At 32.4% G+C, this 21,997-nt stretch overlaps 1 protein-coding gene across 3 annotated transcripts in view; it reads right to left on the bottom strand.

Annotated features, from left to right (window-relative positions):
- LOC129806159 (espin) overlaps positions 1 to 21,997 on the bottom strand; it is a 135,957-nt gene that overhangs the window by 67,944 nt on the left and 46,016 nt on the right. For all 3 annotated transcript variants that reach the window (XM_055854539.1, XM_055854540.1, XM_055854541.1), the window contains exon 4: positions 101 to 286. In XM_055854539.1, the coding sequence (XP_055710514.1) occupies positions 101 to 286 (186 nt within the window). The remainder of the gene's footprint in view (positions 1 to 100; positions 287 to 21,997) is intronic.

Here is a 21,997-nt window from a genome sequence, read left to right as displayed (position 1 = left end):
GAGAATACAAACTGGAGTATGGGGATTAACTCACTTAACAAGAGATTGTTAGAGACACAGATGTGTCTTCACAGTGATTAAATCTCTAATTGGCACTCACCTGATGTCCGGAGTTGCTTCCACTAGCAGCCGGACGCAATCGAGGCATCCACGTGCTGCTGCATAGTGAAGGGCAAGGGCACCACCGGCCGGACGTTCCACGGACGGCATGGTTGGGGATTGGGATGTTGAGTCCAGATGGGAGTGGGTTCTGGACTCAATTGGATCGCTGCACCCCACCGTGGTTCTGCAAGACAGAGAGAGAAACCGTTGAAGATCTTGAGGAAATTCAAGAGTGTGTTTTTATTAATAAAATAGCCGAGATGTAGGCAATAGCGTGATCGCGATTTTTGGCGCTCTTTTTTTTACCTCCAACAATTATCACATAATTTCCGAATCACTGAATATCCTTCCACTAATTCACTCACTTCCTCAATTCCAATTAAACTTCCTGTTTTCATGGTGAAAGTATCCACTTTCCATGGTATACTATTGAGTGTCTTTTTGCTGTTCAGTACTTTGCGTTCCCCAGCCAACCATTTGGCCTGACGCTGACTGAAGTAGCCCCAGTGCTCGAGGATTTTCTCCTCAATGGAAGCCTCTGACCAGGAACTTTCTGAAGATGTGTGACTTCGATTGAAATGGCGTGGTTTGATCTTTGCCGGAATGGGAATCTCCTTGGAGCGATTTCTCAGCTCCATGGCAATCATAATGCGAATGCGAATGTGTCGCTTGATGTTCTGCTCATGCTGGAGCTTTCGTTTGAGCTGTCGATGATTGCGTTCCTCCTCAATCTGGTGGCATCTCTTGGCATGTCGTCGATCGCTGCGGTGACTGAACTCAATGGATGGAACAGCCAGAGGTGGTTCCCATGCAATTGTCCTCACAATGTCCAGACGACGACGTGTCTGGCGCCAGGGCACGAGTTCAAAGTGGGAAAAACTCTCACCAGCTCGCCAGGGACGAAAATTGGCCTCATGCTCTGAGTACCGAAGGATCCAATCACCATCACAGACTGAGCTGGTCAGACCTGGGCATCGAACAGCTGTATTTCTGGCACTAACACGCCTTCCACCGTAGTAGGTGAAGCTCTTGCTATTTTCCTCATTCCATCCACTGCCGGTTTCCGTGTCATTTTCACCAAACATTGTGGAATTTTCACTGCTGTCGGAGGCACGCATGCAAATCCTCAACAACACTGTAAAACAACTCATGCATCCCATTTTCCTCCAACATTGCCCATTCCTCCTGAAGAACTGCTCTTCATCAAAAATTTTCGCACATTTTCCGCACCAAATTCATCAAACACTTTTAATGAAACTCCCCAGCAATAAATTGCAGAATTTCTTAACACCAATCGATCAAGGAATATGCAAAAAATTCCTTATTGAATTGCACTAAAAAAAATCCATAAAATTTTTCCTCAAAGAAAAAATTTATTGCTTTCACAATTTCAAAGGTGGAAAACACACGCAATTGATGGACAATGTTGATTGGAGACAGTACAAAAGTGAACTAAAAGTTGGAAAAATGAAATGAGAATTCTAGAAATATTCCATTAAAATGCGACTAAGCCCACGACAGAGTTGTAAAGATCAAAGATTTGAGATTAGATTGAAAAGTACTCACGGAGTCAGTGAACCTAGAAATTGATTTAATAACCGTGAAATATTGTGAAAATTTTCAAGGTATTTCAGAGTCTTGGAATTCAACAATACTCTTGATTTCTTTAAATGCAGTGAAATGAAGTAATTAATTTGTTAACCCTTGTCAAACTAACTGAAAGACTTACTAGGGTAAAGTGGTACAAGTTGGACAATGGTACAATTTGGACAGGGCTTTTTGTCTTTATAAATTTAGTACTTCATTTCTATTTGTATATTTTTAATGCTTTAGTTTTGTAATTTGGTTCCCTGTACTTAAAAACAAATTTTGTACTGTATTTATAAAGAAAAAAGCCATGTCCAAATTGTACGAGCGAATTGTCCAATTTGTAACACTAATTCCAAATTATATCACTTTACCCTACATGAGAAAATACCACAGTAAAAATTTTGGAACACATTTGGAAACTATTTGTCACGAGGTATTTAACTGTTCTCAAGTGCTTCTGCATTATCGACTTTTTTGTTTGGTTCTTGTCACGACTGTTCGATGGTTTTAGAACACAGCGAGGATTGTGGAAAATAGTCGTGATAATGCAGAATCACCTTAGAAAAATATAGTGCTAAAAGCATGTGCAACAAAAAATGAAAGTCTTTCTCCTACACATTTTTTTTAGTACATGGGTGTTCTTATGTGCTTCTGCGCTATCGACTTTTCTCCGTGTTGATTCCTGTCGTGAATATTTGGTGATTTTGAAACCCGAGAAGGTCTAAAAGCCAAAATAGACTCAGGCTGATCCTCGAGAATATTTATCCTGTAAAAGACAGCAGTAAAGATCTATCCCAAACTATCAAACACAGTGGGCTTACAATCATCAATGAGAACTCCTTTGCGTAAAATTCCTTTACCGGATCCTTTGCTTCCAGATTTCGTAAAGAAATTAGTCATAACAAGAACCTATACAAAGAATATTCAATTATGCAGCGTGTAGTCGTGTATAATGGATACAGTGGACAGAGCCGGAACTTCTGTGGAAAAGCTGTGCGATTTCCCTAATGATCGGCACTACTCTGCCAAGCCTCACTGAGGTTTCCCACCAGTGCAAACTGATTTCCACAGTAGCACAGCTACTCGACATAAAGTGAACAAGGAATTATGGAGGAAAACACGATCTGTATCTATTCTCAAGTTAAATAGGGGAAATGTGAGAATATTTTTAGATGGTAGTACAAGAGGCACACGAATTCATCATCTTCTTCTTACTGGTTATTGTCACGACTGTTTAATTGTCTTAGAACACGACTAAGACTCGGTAAAACAGTCGTGACATTGGTTTCTGTCACAAAGAATATTTGGTAATGCAGAAGCACTTGAGAACAGCTAAGTGCTAAAAAAAACATGTGCTATAAAAAGGGAATCTTTCTTCTAAACATTTTTTTTAGTACATAGGTGTTTTCACGTGCTTCTGAGTTATCGAATATTCTCTGTGTTGGTTCCTGTCACTATTTGGTTATTTTGAAACACAACGAGGTCTAAGGAAAACGGTCATCACATGAACCAATACAAAGTAAATTGGATAATGCAGAAACACTTAAGAACACTAAGGTGCTAAAAACATGTGCGACAAAAAAGGAGTAAGGGAGAAATTTTTCATCTGAACATTTTTTAGTACATGTCTGTTCTCATGTGCTTCTGAGTTATCAACTTTTCTCCGTGTTGGTTTCTGTCACGATTATGTTGTTATTTTGAAACACGCCCAAGTCTAAGGAAAAGTATCATGACAGGAACTAACACAAAAAATATTCGATTATGCAGAAGCGGCAGAAGCACAAGAAACTATCATCTTCTTCTTTTTGTTGGTTCTTATTGGTTCTTAAAACGACTGTTTGAATGTTTTAGAACACGGTGAGGACTGGGGAAAATAGTCGTGACAGATACCAACATAACAGTCGATAATGCAGAAGCACTTGAGAACAGTAAGGTGCTAAAAAACACATATGCTACAAAAAAGGGAAATCTGTGTTCTAAACAATTTTTGTAGTACATGGCTGTTATAATGTGCATCTGTGTTAGTGATGTTTCTTCATGTTCGTTCCAATCACGACTATTTGGTTATTTTGAAACACGACGAGATCCAGGGAAAAGAGTCGTTTGAGCATTTGAGGTTATGTTCGAAGTGTTTGAAAGGTTTTTGCATAACTATTCGTTATTCACGATGCTCTAGGAAGCAATAAAGCCAGCAGATTCTAGCAGTAGATGTAGCAAGAATTTTAATTATCAACTTTTGAGGTTATAGAGTAGTTTAAAATATTTTTTTTATAAAAAAGGTCAGCAAGGTGTAATACATAGCTCAAAATTAAAAAAAAATTAACATTTATTTTTCAAAAATGTACTTAAGAAATTTAATCTATTTGTTCAATCTTGAGTAATAATTTTAACTCTGTTAACTTTGGCTGTGAAAGAGTGGCGTGCTTTTCAAGTGCCATCAACCGTGGAGAGTGTCAATAGAGGGACTCTTTTTTCCAGTGAATCTCTCTCCAATTTATTTATGATTTACTGTGACGTCCAGCAAGAGTCCAACTCTGGCACTTATGCGGAATAATTTAGGATGTCCGGTGTATTGAAAAAGTTCACAAAAGAGATTTTTCATTGGGTAAAAAAATTGATGACATTGTGCCAATTGGCTTCTGTGTGAATTGATTCCATGGAGTTCGGAGCAAATGGAATCTTGGCGGGAAAAATAAACAATCAATTCACGCAGCAAAAATACTTCTCTTTCAGTGCATTGTTCAATTCGCAAGTTTGCGATTTAAGGGGCACATAGCGTCTCCTAAAAATGAAACTGTTCTAAGTGCATTTGTTTTAAATCAGCATTTGTTAATCGGAAAATGCAGTTAGAACATTGTCTTTTTGAAGAGGCAATAACATTGTATGAATAAATTTTCAAACACTGAGAAAAAAGAGGGTGCGATTAACTTTTTTTTCTCGTAACTTTAACACTTTTTAGGTGTAAAAATATATCAGTATTTTTTAATGTTAATTTTACACCTTTTTAAGTGTAAAATTAACATGAAAAAGGGTAACTTTAACCCATAATACACCTAAAAAGCATAATATCTACACCGATTTCGGATCAATACTGCAGGGTAAAATTAACATTTCCGGAATGTTATTTTAACTTTTTCCGATTTCTCTCAGTCAAGGATACAAACTGCGAGATAAACATTTGAAAATTTTAATTTTCAGGGTTTAATAAATATTAAAATTTTTCATTAGTTATCCGTCTCAATTTTAAGACCAAAATCAAGGTAAAAATTTCAAACTGTCAATTATCTCCAAGATCAAGATTTCGTATTCTGACGCGACGTATTTGTGGGACTTAAAATGTTTTAGGGGTGTTAGCTAAGGACCGAGATTTCTAGATTTTCAACACTCAATGAAACGTCACTTATGAAAAACGTCTCGATTTCCCTACAGAATTTATTGATAATTCACTACGAAAATTAAGAAAATTTAGATTTTATTAAATATTTATAAGAAATAGAGAAAGTGTAAAGAAAATTTTTAGATCTACAATAAACTTTGAAATGGTATACTAGACGTAACGCTTTTGCAGATACATACTTCTTAATACATAGTAAAGAAAGGTAATTCCGATATTTTTCTTAGAGTGCGACTTTAACGCTTATTTTTGGACTGATGAAATATTTTTTTCCCATTCCAAATCAATAGAATTATTCTTTTTTTCATTTAGAATCATGATAGAAAAATAATTTTAGCAATAATATTGAAGAAAATTAATAAAATTAGGATAATTTTAATATATGCGCAAGAACCTTACTGCTATGCTTTTTTCTAACTCCATTGAATTCGATCAAGGTCGGATGCTCATTTTAATGAAAACTTTAATGCACAAAAATGAGAAGATATTATTTCAAAAACATTTTTTTTTTTAAGTTTTATTCCATTAATTCGCATTTTTGACTTTGACCCTCTTCTTCTGGCGATAAATATAACATAAATTAAATTTTAAGTGGGTTTATCGGAGTTAAATCGGTCGCGGCATCCGAGTTATGCAATCGTCGGAGTTACATGGCCTTACTATATGCATCATTTCGAATAAATTGGAGGGTCGAATGTCATATTTTTTACACTTTCATTCTTTTTGTACCTTCTGCTACAAAAATTTTCCTTCCAAAAAAATTACATTTTGATATCTTAAAAAGTTAGTTCCTGAACTCAAAATCTTGTAATACACACTGTCTGTGTCTTGAATTTCAATATCCCAAGACATTTAACAGATATGACGTCTTGATTTTTGCTACCAGTATACCAAAGTCTCTATACACGCGACAAATAAACTTTAGGGAGCCATAAATTCCGTGGAAGATTGAATAACGCGTTGGAGAATTAGTGTAAATGAGTTCAAATCTGTGCAGATGACTTTAACATTGAAAAGGGAGACCTGTTCAGCCTCTTACAATCAATAATAAAGTGATTCTTGCTCAGAATGATGCCAAATGTCTTAGACTTCATTTAGACAAGAGACTCACATGAAAAAACCATATTTGGAAATAAAGTAAAAACGCTTTAAAACAAAAGGAATCAACATAAAATGCTAGAAAGCCCGGGTTACTTAGGAAGGACTTTTTTTTCTCGTGTGTTGAAAAGAACGTGGACTCATGAGAAACCTTGAAAATACATAGAAGATCCTCAGTAATTGAGGAAATATGTTTTACATCTGGGGAACTCAAGAGTAAGTTGTAGATAAACTATGCGAGACCAAGAAAAATAAGGTAAAACATGGAGATCCATACAAATCAATTTGAGAGTTAGGATCATGATAATTTAGTAATTAAATTATGCAATACAAAAGTAGCAGATAACACTATTGATGTTTTTCTAGTAACTTCTCAAAATACTATATGATTTTTCTGATTTTTGGTATGACTAGATTTCCGCTGTTTTCAAAATTTCAAATTCTACCTTTATCTCAGACTTTAGGTTTCTTTAAAGATCTGGAAACATAAACATCCTTAAAATACGAGTTGTCTTGCAGTTTCGCAAATAGGAACACATTTTATTAAATTAATTCTTATGTAACATAGAAGAAAAATCCTGTATAAATTTATCAAAATAAAAAAAAGCAAGTTGCCACTTCCATTGCAAATGTGCGAATTGAGCCATCAATGCCATTTGGTTTGGTTTGTTTGAAAATGAAAGGATCGCGATTGCGAGAGCAGAAATGCTGGAAAAATTGCTGGAAAGTGCAGCAATGTCGCAAAATAGCTTTTGCCTCGGTAAATTGTCTTTGAAAGTCTCAAGTGGGGTCTTTGTGCTACAGCAATTTTCCCCTTTTAACACCTACGGTTCCATGAGACAAAACAGTTTAAAGGTACTTCAATTGATGACACACGAAACAAGAAGAACATGAAGAAAAAAGACACAGAAACATGCAAAATTATTCACAATTAGAAAATCGCAAAGAAATTTCACGGATCGCGAATTGTGATCATGTCAGTGTCAATTTTAAACATTAGTTAAGCTCTTTTTATTATTTCTTTCACTCTCACATCCATGCTCACAGCAAACTTTCATTCACATCATTTTTTTAAAAATGGTTTTTTTTTATTATAAAAGACCATCTGGGGTGTCTCTTTAGGAGCTACAGTTGCAAACGAGAATTATGTCTCTTCTAAAATAACAACAACGAAACATTAAAAAAATAAACAAGCGCACACATTGACCATGAAGTTGCAACAATATTATTAACTTTCTCTGTAAGATGAGTTGCAAATAAAATAGGATTGTGTGAAGGCAGTGAAAAAAATTAACCATTTTTATATCATTTCATGTGAATTTCCTCATCACGATGACCTTTCTTCGCACCATCTCATTAGATTACTTCTTATTCAATCATTAAAAAACGACTGAGCAATTTTCCCAACTATATAAATGAGATGAATGAGAGAAAATTCAATGTGGGTCAAGAAGAAAGCATCTCGTGTTTATTAATTTCAATAATTTTCAAAATTCATTTCTTTCCTCAATATTTAGTAGATGCACTGAGAGAAAAATATTCACAAAGTCGATTGCTAAAATCAAGAAGGAATTTCTTTGCATAATAGAGCTATTACAACAAAACATGTTCTAAAACAATTGATCTTTTGGCTTTTTAGTCAAAATTCTTCTATTATTAATTTATTATAATTAAATAATTAAAAACATTTTGTTCTTACTGATTTGTACTAAAAATAACTATTATCTTACTGAGATCATTTGAGTACTAATGATGTACTAATATCAACTTTTTAGTTATGGCTGTGAATATACCTGAACTAAACACGTGTTACTCTAACGTGCAAGTATTTATTTATATTATAATTTGTAATATAATTAAAGTCGAAGCTTCATTTAGTACATATCCATTTTAAATCCACTTCCATTATTCATTTTCGTGACTACGTTTCCGAATTCACATGGACTACCAGTAAGAATTCTCGATCTTCTGCATCCGGAGATCTTGTCAGGGGCCTTCTCAAATTGAGATATCAGTAATACATATTTTAACTTCCTCTGTTTTTTGTGCATCGATAACTTTTCTTCAATGTGAACAGTCCGAAAAGCTCAACATGTAAAGTATACTCTTTTTGAATTTTATATTCCTAAAGATTGAATAAATAAATTGAATTGAATTGAATTGAATTGAATTTTTGTTGTTACTTTTAAACTTAAAAACTTAAAAGAACTAATTCGTGGCACCATGTCACTTATAGTTTATTTATGTACTAAAATTATTATTGAGCTTTGATATTTACGAATATATCTCACAAATTTTAATTCTCTATCTAAATACATTTGCATATATCTGAATATATATAAGTTGTACAACACTTTTGAAGCTAAACCATTTAGTACATGGATGTACTAAAAAAAATATATAACTTAAATTTACTTTTTGCAGTTAGGAAAAGGAAATCTACTAATTTTTACGAGGACAGAGAAGCCTCTTATCTGAATGAAAATCATGACTATGAACTTGTACTAAACTCTACAAGTGTTTCCTATCAAAATTATGTACGGGACATATAATAATAAGAGAGTAAAAGGGAATGAACGATTGCTATATGCTTTATAATAAAATGTAAAAATATCATTTAAAATTTTCAATGTCATAGCTCTAAAAGAAAAAGATAAAATATTGGAATTAATTAAAAAATCACGTCTAATAAAAGTATCTCTTATTAACTAGAACCTTCACTTTTTCTAAATAACAATTTAGTGAAATTGATAAAAATGTATTTGAAAAATTAAATCATGAGAAAATTCCCAGTCTTTAATACTTTACATTTTGTATTAAAAGTATTTTACTTTGTATTTTTTCTATAATTTTCTAAAAAAATTTAAAATCGTGTAAAATATTGAAAAAATATATAAAGTTGAGGAAAAACACAACCTCCATTATATAAAATATCACCCAGAACTTTTAATTTTAGGTACAACGTATCACATGTTCTAAGACAGTTATCCAGTTTTTAAATTTTTCAATTAGTCACTTTTACAAAACCGAGATTGCAATTTTTTATTAGGGCAATATTGCGTTAAAAGGTATTATAAAATAAAATAGCTCTGACTTTGTATATATTTTTAGTACATGGCTGTTCTAAATGAAATTGTTAAAGAAATTCTAAGTACCGCGTGAAATATTTAATGAGATTCTTTACAATATCTCATCTATGTAATTATAGAAAAGAAATATGTACTAAATAGAGATCAAAAATGGTAAGCTAATTTAAATATAGTATTTTAAACTGTTTTTTAGCATAAAATAAAGAAAATTTTTTGTCATCCGCCTTTCCATTATTTCACTACACATTGTGTACTAAAACAACTAAATAGATGTTTGGTCAAATAATTTCAAATGCTCCTCTTTTTCAGAAAATAGTGTGAAATTAATCTTTGAGAAATCGTCGGTTGCGTCTACCTCTGTCGTATCTGCATTTCTTTTGTGTCAGCATTTTATGCAAGAGGGGACGTCTGTATTGTAACTTGCATTAAATGCAGATACAATACAAATGCAGATACGACAGAGGTAGCCGTAACCGACGAAATATGTATATAATTTTTCACCGTCAAGTACTAAAACTTACGCACGATCATGAAATGTCAAACTCGCTTTTTTTAGTACAAATCAGATGAGTTAAGGTGCTCTTTCAATTAAAATTGAAAAAGGAAAATATGGAAAATATTTCTCCTGGGCATTTTTTTAGTACATGATTGTTCTCATGTGATTTTGCATAATTGAATTTTCTTTGAGTTACTTCCTGTCACGACTGTCGGCATGATTATCGTCATGACAATCGTGCATGAGATTTAGCACATGAGAACAATCATGTACTAAAAAATATTCAACTAAAAGTTTTTCCCTTTTCATTTTCAGTGGAATAGCTCCATTACAACTTATATTACAAAAATAGAGAATTACATTTTAGTACTAAACTTAAAGCTCAAATTTTTCTCTCAGTGTTCAACCATTTGGTATAAATTTCAGCATCAATGTCGAAGAGAAAATAGCAAGAAAGTCAATTTATACAAAATCCAAATTTGACTTTTTCTTCCATTTGACTGAAAATGAAATTGGATATTTTTCATATCCATTTCAAATTTTCCGAATAAGACTTTCGCATCTCTCCCAAGTGACACTGAATAAATTAAGCGGAAAATTAGTCACATTGACCTTGACCTCAATTGAGGAAAGTTTGTCTCTTTAATTTCCCAACAAAAACTCATTTGCTTAATTTGAGGTGGAAAAGGCAGAGAGAATGAGAAAATGAGGCAATTGCTGCATTCTCTAAGCATTGTCTCTGGCCCAATGATGACGAAAGACACCGCCAAAGTCAGTGGAGCAAAAAATTAGGAAAATAATCAACCGCGAAATGATTCGCGGAAAAGAAATAGGTAATCAGAGTGCTAAAGAAAAATTCCGTAAAATTGACAAGCCCTCAAAAAATTATTGATAAATCAAAATTCAAAAAGTTCAGAGACCTTAGAGCATAAATCAAACACTTCCTCCAGCAATTAAAAATGTCTCAATCTTTCAATAAAAGTTCAATGTCGCTATAATTATGATTTGCATCTTCAGCAGAGATGGTTTCTCGCCCACTGGCATTGGAAAAATATCTTTCCTAACACGTGTTACCATCTCACTAGGCGGCAAATGTAAAATGACTAAAATTATCATTTTTACCAGAGTGATTTATCAATAAAACGCCTCGAGGAGAAACAGTGAAAGTTCCCTTGTTTAAAAAAAATCATTTCTTTTCTTTTTTTTAATTTTAAATGGAAAGATCAGTTAAAATATGAAGCAACTCGTTTTCAATATTCACATTGCGTATAGAAAATGATTAAGAAGAAAGTTTATCGCAGATAATTTGACATCCTCGAACTTGACCATCAACTTGTACAACAAGTTTGATAACAAAATTTCCCGTCATTTTCACTTCTCATTGAAATGTCGATCATTGCTCATCGTTTAACACAGAGGTGTATCCCAATTATTCATCGATTTTGAGATATTGTTGTCTTTCTATAGAAAATTTAATAGCTTTTCTGTCTATGTAATACATTGTATTTCATTAAATTCATTGCAAAATTCATAGCTTATAACCGCTTACATTTTGAAAAACCCGAAAACTTCCCGTTTTTACCCACTTGACCCATTTACAGTAGAACCCCGCTATAGACCATCGCTCTACAGTCCACAATTTATCGACCGTTGATTTCAAAACACTGATTTTAAGTCAGGTTATGTTTTTTAGTACGCGACATGCAATGTTGTTATAATTATTTTAATATTTTTGGCAAACTTTATTGAGTAGTTGTGATAATTGTGATCCATAATGAAGAGAGCGAGGTCAAATACCACAATCGCAAAGAAAGTCAAAGCCGTCGAGCAATTTCAATAGTAAAAGTCGTGGATCATTTTAAAAAATGGCATGAACTATAGTGCGACCCAAGTGTCAAATCTGGAACCAAATATGGACTATAGCGAGACTCTACTGTAACTCAAAATTTTGACAACATATTGACAGATAATTGATTGTTTCAAATGAGTCTGACAGCCTAAATATAAAATAGAAGAAGAAGGAGAAGAAGATACGCGAAGTAATATGGTATATGCATTAAATAAAAATTTAATATAATTTGATTTTAATTTGGAAAATTTACAAAAAAAAACTTTAAATTCTTTTGGAATGAAAATTTATATGAGAACCCAGCGAACATCAAATGCTAACAGATTTCAATTCATCGAAAAAGATATATATTTTCATATGAATTCTGCTAACCTTAAAATGACACTCGCGAAGCAATGTAACTTTCATATATTTGGTTAGCACTTTTTGTTCGCGAACTACTGACTAGTCAGCATATTTTTTTCTGATCGCTTCAGCAACAATATGCTGAAATCATTGCTTTTTTGAGCTAACTGTGCTCACTGGGAAGTAACCTCTTTTATTTATTTATAAATTCATATTTCTCTACAATATTATGTACAAAGTAAGACTATATTAAAACATGTAGAAACTTTTTATGGACGGTGTAGCGCCAGATTTGTTTTACAAGGTATAAGAGGTTTTCGAAATCCGGATAATTGAGTGTAAAAGTAACATATTGAGACCAAACAGAAGTAGATTTTGATTCTCCAATAGTGTCTTGGATAAAAGGTAAATGGAACTCTATTTGCACAAAAAGTCGTTTATGTTCGAAGAATTCAAATTCAATTTCGAATTTTCATACTAAATTTTCGAACAAAGTGGGGAAAATTTATTAAATATCACACTAAAAAGCCGGCAAAAGAGTTACCCAGTGATTACGAAGTGAATAAATACTGGGGCAAGAAAAGTAAACGTTGTTGTTCTGGTTTTTTCCTCACAACAATGTGAAGACTGTCATATTTTGACACTTGAGAATTTTGAATTTCGAACAGGATGTATCTCAGCCACCTTGTGGAATTATCAAGAAGTAAGAAAGCCCCTTTTTTGATCTTCAAATAGATTTTCGAATTTTTCAAGACTTACTTCTATATGGAAAGAATCTTTCCGTACAGAAGTAGATCTTGAAAAATTCGAAAATCTATTTAAAGATCCAAAAAAGAGACTTTCTTACTTCTTGATAATTCCACAAGGTGGCTGAGATACATCCTGTTCGAAATTCAAAATTCTCAAGTGTCAAAATATGACGGTCTTCACATTGTTGTGAGGAAAAAAACAGAACAACGACGTTTATGTTCTTGTCCCATTATTTAATCACTCCATAATCACTGAGTAACTCTTTTTCCAGCTTTCTAGTGTGATATTTGATAAATTTTCCCCACCTTGTTCGAAAATTTAGTATGAAAATTCGAAATTGAATTTGAATTCTTCGAACTTCAACGACTTTTTGCGCAAATTTCCATTAATTTTTATCCAAGACACTATTGGAGAATCAAAATCTACTTCTGTTTGGGCTCATTGTCGGTTGTATCGACTGTTGTCCTATTTGTATTCGTTTGTATCTACATTTGGTGCAAGATAAGGTACAAAATATACCTCTTGTGTGAAATGCTAACACAAAAAGAATGCATATATTTACGATAACAAAAAGTGTATAAAATAAATCCTTAGAATGTACTTAGGGGAGACCGGGACAGAATTAGCCACGTATAGTAATAATAATAAAATAATAAAAAATATTAATAAAAGAGAGTTTTTCACATTAAACCTTCGGAAACATTCGTTTTTTCTGAAGATGTGTTTCTACACTGAGAAAAAAAAGAGGGTGCGATTAACTTTTTTTCCTTATAAAGTTTAACACTTTTTAGATGTAAAAATATATCAACATTTTTTAATGTTAATTTTACACCTTTTTACAGATAAAATTAACATGAAAAAGGGTGACTTTAACCCCCAATACACCTAAAAAGTGTAATATTTACACCGATTTCGGATCAATAATGCAGGGTAAAATTAACATTTCCGGAATGTTATTTTAACTTTTTCGGATTTCTCTCACTCAGTGTATAATAAATTAGAATAAATTTCTGATAAGAATTCTACTCAGAAGTTGTTTTCTGAACATTTTACATTCAAAATGCAAATGCTTTGTTGACAGAATTTAAAGTTTTGAGGTTAGATTTAACATAACCTCACTTTCGGGTACAGCTTTTCTGTGAAGCGTGAGCTAAAGATTCTTGGTTTTGCATATTTTTCAGCATCTTTCAATTGCTCCTACTCAAAGTGCTACTCGTCTTTGATTTACTAATGCTTCGCTAAATAAACTTATCGCCTTTTACAACTCATTGAAGATCACATTCCGTTGAAATATTCGAGTGGATTAACTGTTGTCTCAAAGATATAACTTCTTGTCCTCAACACGCGCAAAGATGTAAAACAATTTTTTATGTGTTTCTCATTGCATGAAATGTTGACAACAAGTTTAACAATGAGAATAGAACAACACTCTAGTTTTTAACCTACTTTTACAAATTAGATCATTTGTGGTCCCTTTAGAGAAAAAATCTCTAATACTAAAATCACCAGAAAAACAAGAAAAAGTTATTATTAATAAATTTCCTTAAAAAGAGAACAGTCTCGTGGGACAGAAAAGAATGCGAAATTGTACATAATTAGCATAAATTGCAAACTAGTCGTCGATATGATTTTCATTGAGATTGGAATTCCGTTTGGTGTTTATGATGAAAACCACATTTATTGTGAAAATGGCCACAAATGAAAATGACTCTTTGAACGCTCCATTTGCCATAGTTTTGATTGAGGATCATTTTTCTCTGCACGCGGGAAAAATATTGCGGACTTTCTACTAAATTAGCCCCAAATAGTGACAATAGTGCAAAATTGATATACTGCCTGGGAATTTTTTATGAAATCTTTTTTAAATGACCATTTAACTAGTAATTACAGGTGTTTTGATAAAAACAAAATATAATTTTTGGGTGAGAAATTCAATTTTAATTTTATAATTACGAGTAAAAAAAAATAATTGTTCATTGAGTATTACAGGGGTGTATCTAAATTTACCAGGAGGTGATTTAAAAGATTAAATTCAATTAAAAAAGAAGGTGGGGCTATTTCAGGTGGGCATGACTTTATTTCTTCGCTAAAATCGAAGAAAACAGATAGTATTTAGTTAAAATAAATTCAATTTGACAGATAATAAATTCACACAACACAAAATATAAAAATCGTTGTTCAGATTCAAAAAATCTAAATCTCATTTGTCCACCAAACTGCCGCATAACGAAGAGCTGAGTGTACTCATGGCTCTTTGTTATCTGGTACTTCGTTATCCGGGTGACAGCTGTCAAAAACTGACAGCTGATGTATTTAAAACGTGTTTTACGAAACATGCAGTTTGTCCAGAGTCTAATGAAGAGCTTTGTTGTCTAATGAGGAGCTAGGTGTATGCAAACTCAGCTGTAAAGATTAGAGTTAACCTAACCTCTCAATTTAACAAAAGCTTGATTTAAAAAATTTGTTATTTCTGTCACAATTATCAGAAATAACAAGTTCCCAAGGGGCATTTGATATCTAAATAATGTATGTCTCAAATGTAACCAACATATTTACAACGTAATCGAGCTATTTCTAAAAATATATACAATGTATGAACATAATGGAAGTATATTATCTGAAAATTGTGCGTTCCCAAGCAGCACAAAATAGCTTAACCAAAAAATATAGTTGTGCCAACGTTAAAATACGGTTATTTCAACCAAACAAGTTGTAAAAACGTTATCCAACAGTTAAATAACCAATATGTGCTGCTTGGGGTTGTATACCATAAAAATAACTTAACTAAAAAGTACGTATAAAATATCAGTTATTTTCTATTAATAAGTATAATATATTTTATTTGATAAATTTCAGTTGATATATTGATATTTCTCTTTAAAATTACGACTAAATGTTTTTATATCCATAAGTAAGTCATAATATGATCTATTTTTGAGTGAAAATGTGTAAAGCTTTGTAGAAAATATATTTATCTTACATATTTTAGCTGTTATGTTTACATAATTTCATGAAATTGTATGAACATTATGTTCTGATATATTTTAGTTATATCTGTTCCGTAAAGGAAACAAGTTGTATACAACTTGTGTTCTTTTTGTATGACGCTGCCAGATTATCAAATTTTGCATTTGTTACTAAGCAAAGGTTCATTTCTGAAAGAAAACTTGTGCAAAAAGTAATGTTTATTATAAATTAGAGTCTTGAAGTGCACCAGCCTGTACAGTAGAGTACACACATAGAATGGATCAAATTTGACAAAGTAAGGACAATTCCTTATTTTGTCAAATTTAATCTTTAATGGCCTCTACACATTGGGAGCAATTTTTGTGAAAGTTGCTTTTTTGAAGGAAATTCCCTGCAGCATTGTAGGGGGAAACGTCAAATTTCTGTCAAAAACGCAATTTTTGACGAAAATTGCTCCCAATGTGTAGACGCCTTAATGATACAATAGAAAAAGCAATAAATTTATCCAATTTTCTTTTCTTTTATTTCCTAGCTTTCCTTTGAGAATTTGAGATCGGGAATTAAATTTTGTTCACTAATATTGTGTCTTCTAACGCAAAACAGTCGTTGCATTAAATCTTCAAACGCAATAAAAGTGCACGAGTGACAAGAAATCTGGATGAATCGTTAAGGGCAAATAATTCATTTAAGGAAAATATTTTAGAAAGTCTTAAATGAAAATGGAAAAGAAATGGCAGTTCTAAGATCAGTAGTTATAAAATTGATATTGTATAGCGATTATATTTTATTTAGTCATAATTGACACATTTTATCGTACAAGATGACGTGATTATATCTAAAATAAATAATTGTTATATTTTTTATGGAAAAATTCCCCATTCACTCAAATATGGACCTCTTTTATGCGGACATAGTCTTCGGCATAATTTGTGTATAGATATCAGACATCTCTACACGTTTATGGCAAAAAATGCTCCTTGGGATTTTTTTCGTAAATTTTATATAAGTTATTCCTACACCAATACTAATTAAAATATTTAATATCTAAAGAAGAGGTTGAAATTAACATTTGCTACATTTAATCTAAGATTTATTGATTAGATGCCTATCTTGACAAATTTGTTTAATAAGACTCAGCGAAGTAACTTTTAAAGCAATTAAGATGATATTTTGCAAGATCAAAATCGTTTTTTTTTTTACAATTACTCTCGCCTTTTGATTTCTTTGCAGAAAGATCAGAAATTTAATTTAGCTACAATTGGAGAGATAGAAAATTTGAACTAATTTCTTTACATTGCTTTCTTCCAACCAACACTGATGGTTTTTTTTTTCTGCAAAAAGATCATTAAGTTTACATCTTTTGTCCATACAATACCTCACTTCTCTTCCAGTTTCAAATATAAATTTTAGTGCTTTTCGCATTGAAAAAAAAGAAATGGCACAAAAGAATGTTTATAGAAACATGTATAACAAACGACCATTGAGCGCAATATAAACTTTTATGTTGTGTGCATTTTAAAATCTATAACAGGATTTTTCTTGATGACTCTCAAGATCTTCTTTGAGACTAAACAAAATATCCACCCAGATTTTCTTGCACATAGATAAATTTTCTTTCAATGAAGTTCGCATATGGAAATTTTTTCTTGATTTATTTCAATTTCCTTTTTTTCGAATGGCACAAGATAGAGAAAAGTTGCAAGAGAAATGACTTGCAGAGCGACTTTCTTCCCCATATTTGCGCCAAGTGTGGAAAAATTGTCACAAATCACTGAGTGTGGCCACCTGAAGAATCAATCAGCCAATTAAGTTGCAATTATAGTCGTGTCGTTGTTCAATGTTGTTTGGGTTAGTAAAAAAAAGGCGCATGTTTCTTGCGTGTTGAGCGACACACAATGATAAAATCAGGTGAAGATGGTATGAAGAAAATGTGGCAATTGAAAATTGTGCTTACCGTTAATTGAGAAACCTTATGAGAAGAAGTTGAAAAAGATGGTTAAGAATATATCCAAGCTCGTGTTTTGTGTATCAAGACCTCAGTCTTGTTCACGATGCCTTTTTTTCACACAAAACCACCAGAAATATCTTTTATAATTTGCACTTAAACCTCCATAAACTTGTACACTCTTGCTCAGGTGAAAATATCGTTTCTTGGTACTTCCAGTCAAATGTTAAAGTAGAATTTGAGCTAGTTTTCTGGCACCTTATTGATGGAAAAACTGTTAAAAGTGCGGTTTATCAAAATACAGGCATTAACAAGTGTACTGACCTTTTGAGATCTAATTTTATATAAACGTATTTGCGATTCAATCACTGCACTAGTTATATCTGATAACATAATAAATATAGAATTAATAATGACGTCAAAACTTATGGCCTGAATAGATTTAGTCTAATCTTCGAAAATATTTAGCCTGTAAAATTTGGCAGTAAGGTTCTTGACACACTTACGACTTAAGCCGAGAGACGGCTTAGTCGAAAATAATAGAAATGTGATTTATCCATTATTTTGAATATAATTACGCTAAGCCGTCTCTCGGCTAATCCTCAGATTTGTCAAGGCCCTAAGGCCGGCTTTAGACCTAAATTTTAGGGCAGAATCAAATTGACAATAAAATGCTCGCCGTAGACTCACTGTATTTCGTTAATTTACGCGTTTTCATTGCATTTATTACGCAAATTCTCAATTACTGTATTACCTTATCTCATACTCGGTGACACTAGGTGAAAATAATATAAGAATATTAAAGAAGTAAAACAAAAATTCGATAAACGGTGATCAAGAAAATTGTAAGAGAAATTAATCGTACAGTTTTTTTTTTGCTCACTATTTATCATATTTTTGTTTTTTTTTTTTTCTTTAATTTTCTTATATTATTTTCACCTAGTACCACCGAGTGAGAGATAAGGTAATACGGTAATAGAAAATTTGCGTAAAAATTGCAATGAAAATGCGTAAATTAACGAAATACGGTGAGCACTTTACTGTCAATGTGATTCTGCCCTTAGCCCAGTTTCCAGTGATCTCGAAATTCAAAACATTTTACTGGTTTTTCAAAATTTAACGAACGGATCACTTGACCATGCGTTGACCAATCTTAAGTGGTTTCAAAAAAAATTTGATTAACAAGAAATTAGATAAGTTAAGCCATATGGCTAAGCCTTAGGTCTGAAGCCCATATAAGAGATTAGGTAAAAGAAATTTATGTAAATGACCTCAAATGGATAATCCTAAGCCCTCAGTATATAACAGCTTTAGATAAATCTTTACTGCCAAATCTTACGGACTAAATATTCTCAAGGATCAGCTTGAATTTATTTAAGCCCTTATAAGGGCTTCAGACCTAAGGCTTAAGAATGGCTTAACTAATGTCTTAACTTCTCTAATTTCTTATCAATCAAGATTTTTTGGAAAATTATCACTTGAGATTAGACAACATGGGCAAGTGATCCATTAAATAAAAAAAACAATAAAATTGGTTGCTATTTTGAATTTCTAGATCTAGACCATCGGGAACTGGGCTAAACCTTAGGTCTGAAGCTAGCCTTAACCACTGAAAGCTACTTTCGCTAAGGTATATTAAAAAAAAGATGGCAAAGTGTCCCAGCCCTTCGGAATGCTCGAACTCATGATAAAGACATATCTGTGTATTATCTTTTCTCATGCTTTTTAGATGTATACCGCTTTACTACCGATTAAATTGATTGATAAATTTAAAAAAAACAATTCCTAACTTTTCTTTCGAACAAATAAAAAACTAAATCCGAGAAAGGTAAATCATATACGAATATAGTAATGATTCACTACCGATTAAGTCCGATGTAGCTGGATTGAAAATTTCAAGATCTTTCAAAAAAATTAAAAATTAAGCAAATCGGTTGAAAAATATGCGCTCCAAAGTGGTTAAACTTTGATCTTCAAAAATTCGATACTGGTTTTTTGAACATAGGTGTCTAAAGACGAAATATCCATCTTGACTACCTCCAAAACATATTCGAAAATGAAAAAGATTCTATGAGCCATTTTTAAAATAAACCAAAAAAATACGGTTTTGGAGGAGATAGGAGTATGAGATTAAAGAAAAACTGTGTTAGATAATGTTGCTTACGAAAGGGTCGTCGAAGACCGGAAGTTGATATCTTACTGTCTACGTGTTGTTTACCCGACATTTTGAGAAATTGATATTCAATAAAAGTAATAGAAGTATAATTAAATAAAAGAAATAAATTGAAAATATAAAAAGTGATCTGTGTTTACAGTTTGAAAAATTCGAAAACCGATTGCGGAACCAAAATAAAGACACTTTTACGGATTTATTTCACTTTTTCGTTCCTGTTCGAATTTTTGAGTGAGAAGGACATTCAAAACGATGGGGCTTATAGTAATGACCGTCTTTCTAAAATTCTTCTTATAATTTCTGAATAACTCTTTTACAGTTTTTTAGTGTATTGTTTCATAAGTTCTCACACCCTTGTACGAAAATTTAGGTTCAATATTCGAAATTGAGTTTGCATTCTTCGAACGTCAACGCCTTTCTTTCCAAATTGAAAGTCATTTTCCGGGCTCTTGGGCTAGGGTGGATACCCGAATGATGCCACTACCCTATTTGATGTCACCTTGAATAAAAGAGTATTTTTCAATATTACGGTATTTTCGAAATACGAAATATATACAATAATCACTATTGTATATATCTCTTTCGAAAATCTACCGGAAACCTAAAGTGCAAGTTCACTTACTTGCCGCTTCAGCGCTGATTGTTCTGCGATTTCAAATTTCGGTATTCTTTATACTTCAATTGCCAACAATGTCAACGATAGTGTGTAAACGTTTTCTGCAAAAAGCACATTTTTGGCGTAGTTTTGGGAACTTGAGGATGGCACAACTTGATGAACTTGCTCACTTTTGTGTAACTCGTCGGTTTAAACCGTTTAAACGTTCGAACTTGCAACGGGTTTTTAAGTAAGTTCTCTCTAATATACCTTCGCATCGGTACAGAAAAAACTCAATCGGAGAGAGCTCTCAAATCGGGAAGGTTATTACTGAACGAGAAGACTCTAATCATTCCAAATAATTATTTTTCAAAGTTAAAAGTTTAAAAGGCTCTTAAGAATGCATATTCCATTAAATTGTAACATATTTGGGCTCGTTGGAAAGGTCTTGGAATTTCTGACAAGTCTGAACCGATTTTAATCGGTAATAAACCGGTAATATACCGATTATAAACCGATGGACCGAAAATAAATGTTATTATTCTTAAAACTATTTTGTGGGATCTTTTGAGTGATTTATGAATTGGTTCAAATCGAGGTATAGCATCTAAGTTACGAATTGGAGCATTTGGCAAGGCATGGGATGCTTTATCATTCCCTTTTTTTATTTAAATAAAAACAAATAAAAATATTGTATAAACGGTATAAATCAATCGGCTTTTAATTCGAAATTTAATCTCACAATTTCAAAATCAGACTATCAAATCAAGTTTATAAATCCGATCATTCAGGCACATTTCACATGCCATTGACAATATATCAATTTTTCTGAAAGGGCTTACAATTTGTCTAAAATTGACAAGAAAATCACGTCGGAATCGATAGGATCAAGATGATCACAGACATAGAGATATTAATCTTGGTCACAAATACGACTTCTGACAATCCCAATGAACAGCTCAATTTTGTAGGGCAAGAAAAAAATGATATCTCAGCTTGATAATGTTCTAATGAAAATACTTCTAATTTTTTGTTAAATTGACCTATTATAAAATCTTGAATGATGTGAAATTGCTGAAGTCAGGCCACATGGCTAAGCCTTATACCCTAAATAAACTTACGGCTTAAGCCGAGAAACTCATGGAAACCTAGTCTAATCATTATTTTGTATATAATTACGTTCAGCTGTGCCTCGACTTAAGTCGTAAGTGTGTCTATTATATTGTGTTTAAAATCCGAATTAGAACAGAATCAAATGATCCACAAGTCCTTATGATCACTGCAAAAGTCACACGATCTTTCTAAAATTTATTCATCCCGAACCAGTTTAAATTCAAAGATTTTAATGACAATTTCTTCAAGCAAAAATCTAGTAAATTAATTATATATTCCCACTGTGTATTCAACAAAGCATCATATGCAATTATCGTATCTAATATCTTTTAAAAGAAACACTACACCAAGTTGACATTTTCTTGCTTCTTAAAGTTTAAATAAGATAAAATACTGTTGAGACACTGACTGTCTGATGAAAATAACGTTTTTTTTATAAAATAAGATCTCAAGAGTAAATGCTTTAGAGTTATTCACTAACGTTGATTAAG

The sequence above is a fragment of the Phlebotomus papatasi genome, chromosome 3 (genome assembly GCF_024763615.1).
Source record: "Phlebotomus papatasi isolate M1 chromosome 3, Ppap_2.1, whole genome shotgun sequence".
Lineage (NCBI taxonomy): Eukaryota > Metazoa > Arthropoda > Insecta > Diptera > Psychodidae > Phlebotomus > Phlebotomus papatasi.
Note: the sequence above shows the minus strand (reverse complement) of the source record. Positions and strands in the feature narration are given on the sequence as shown.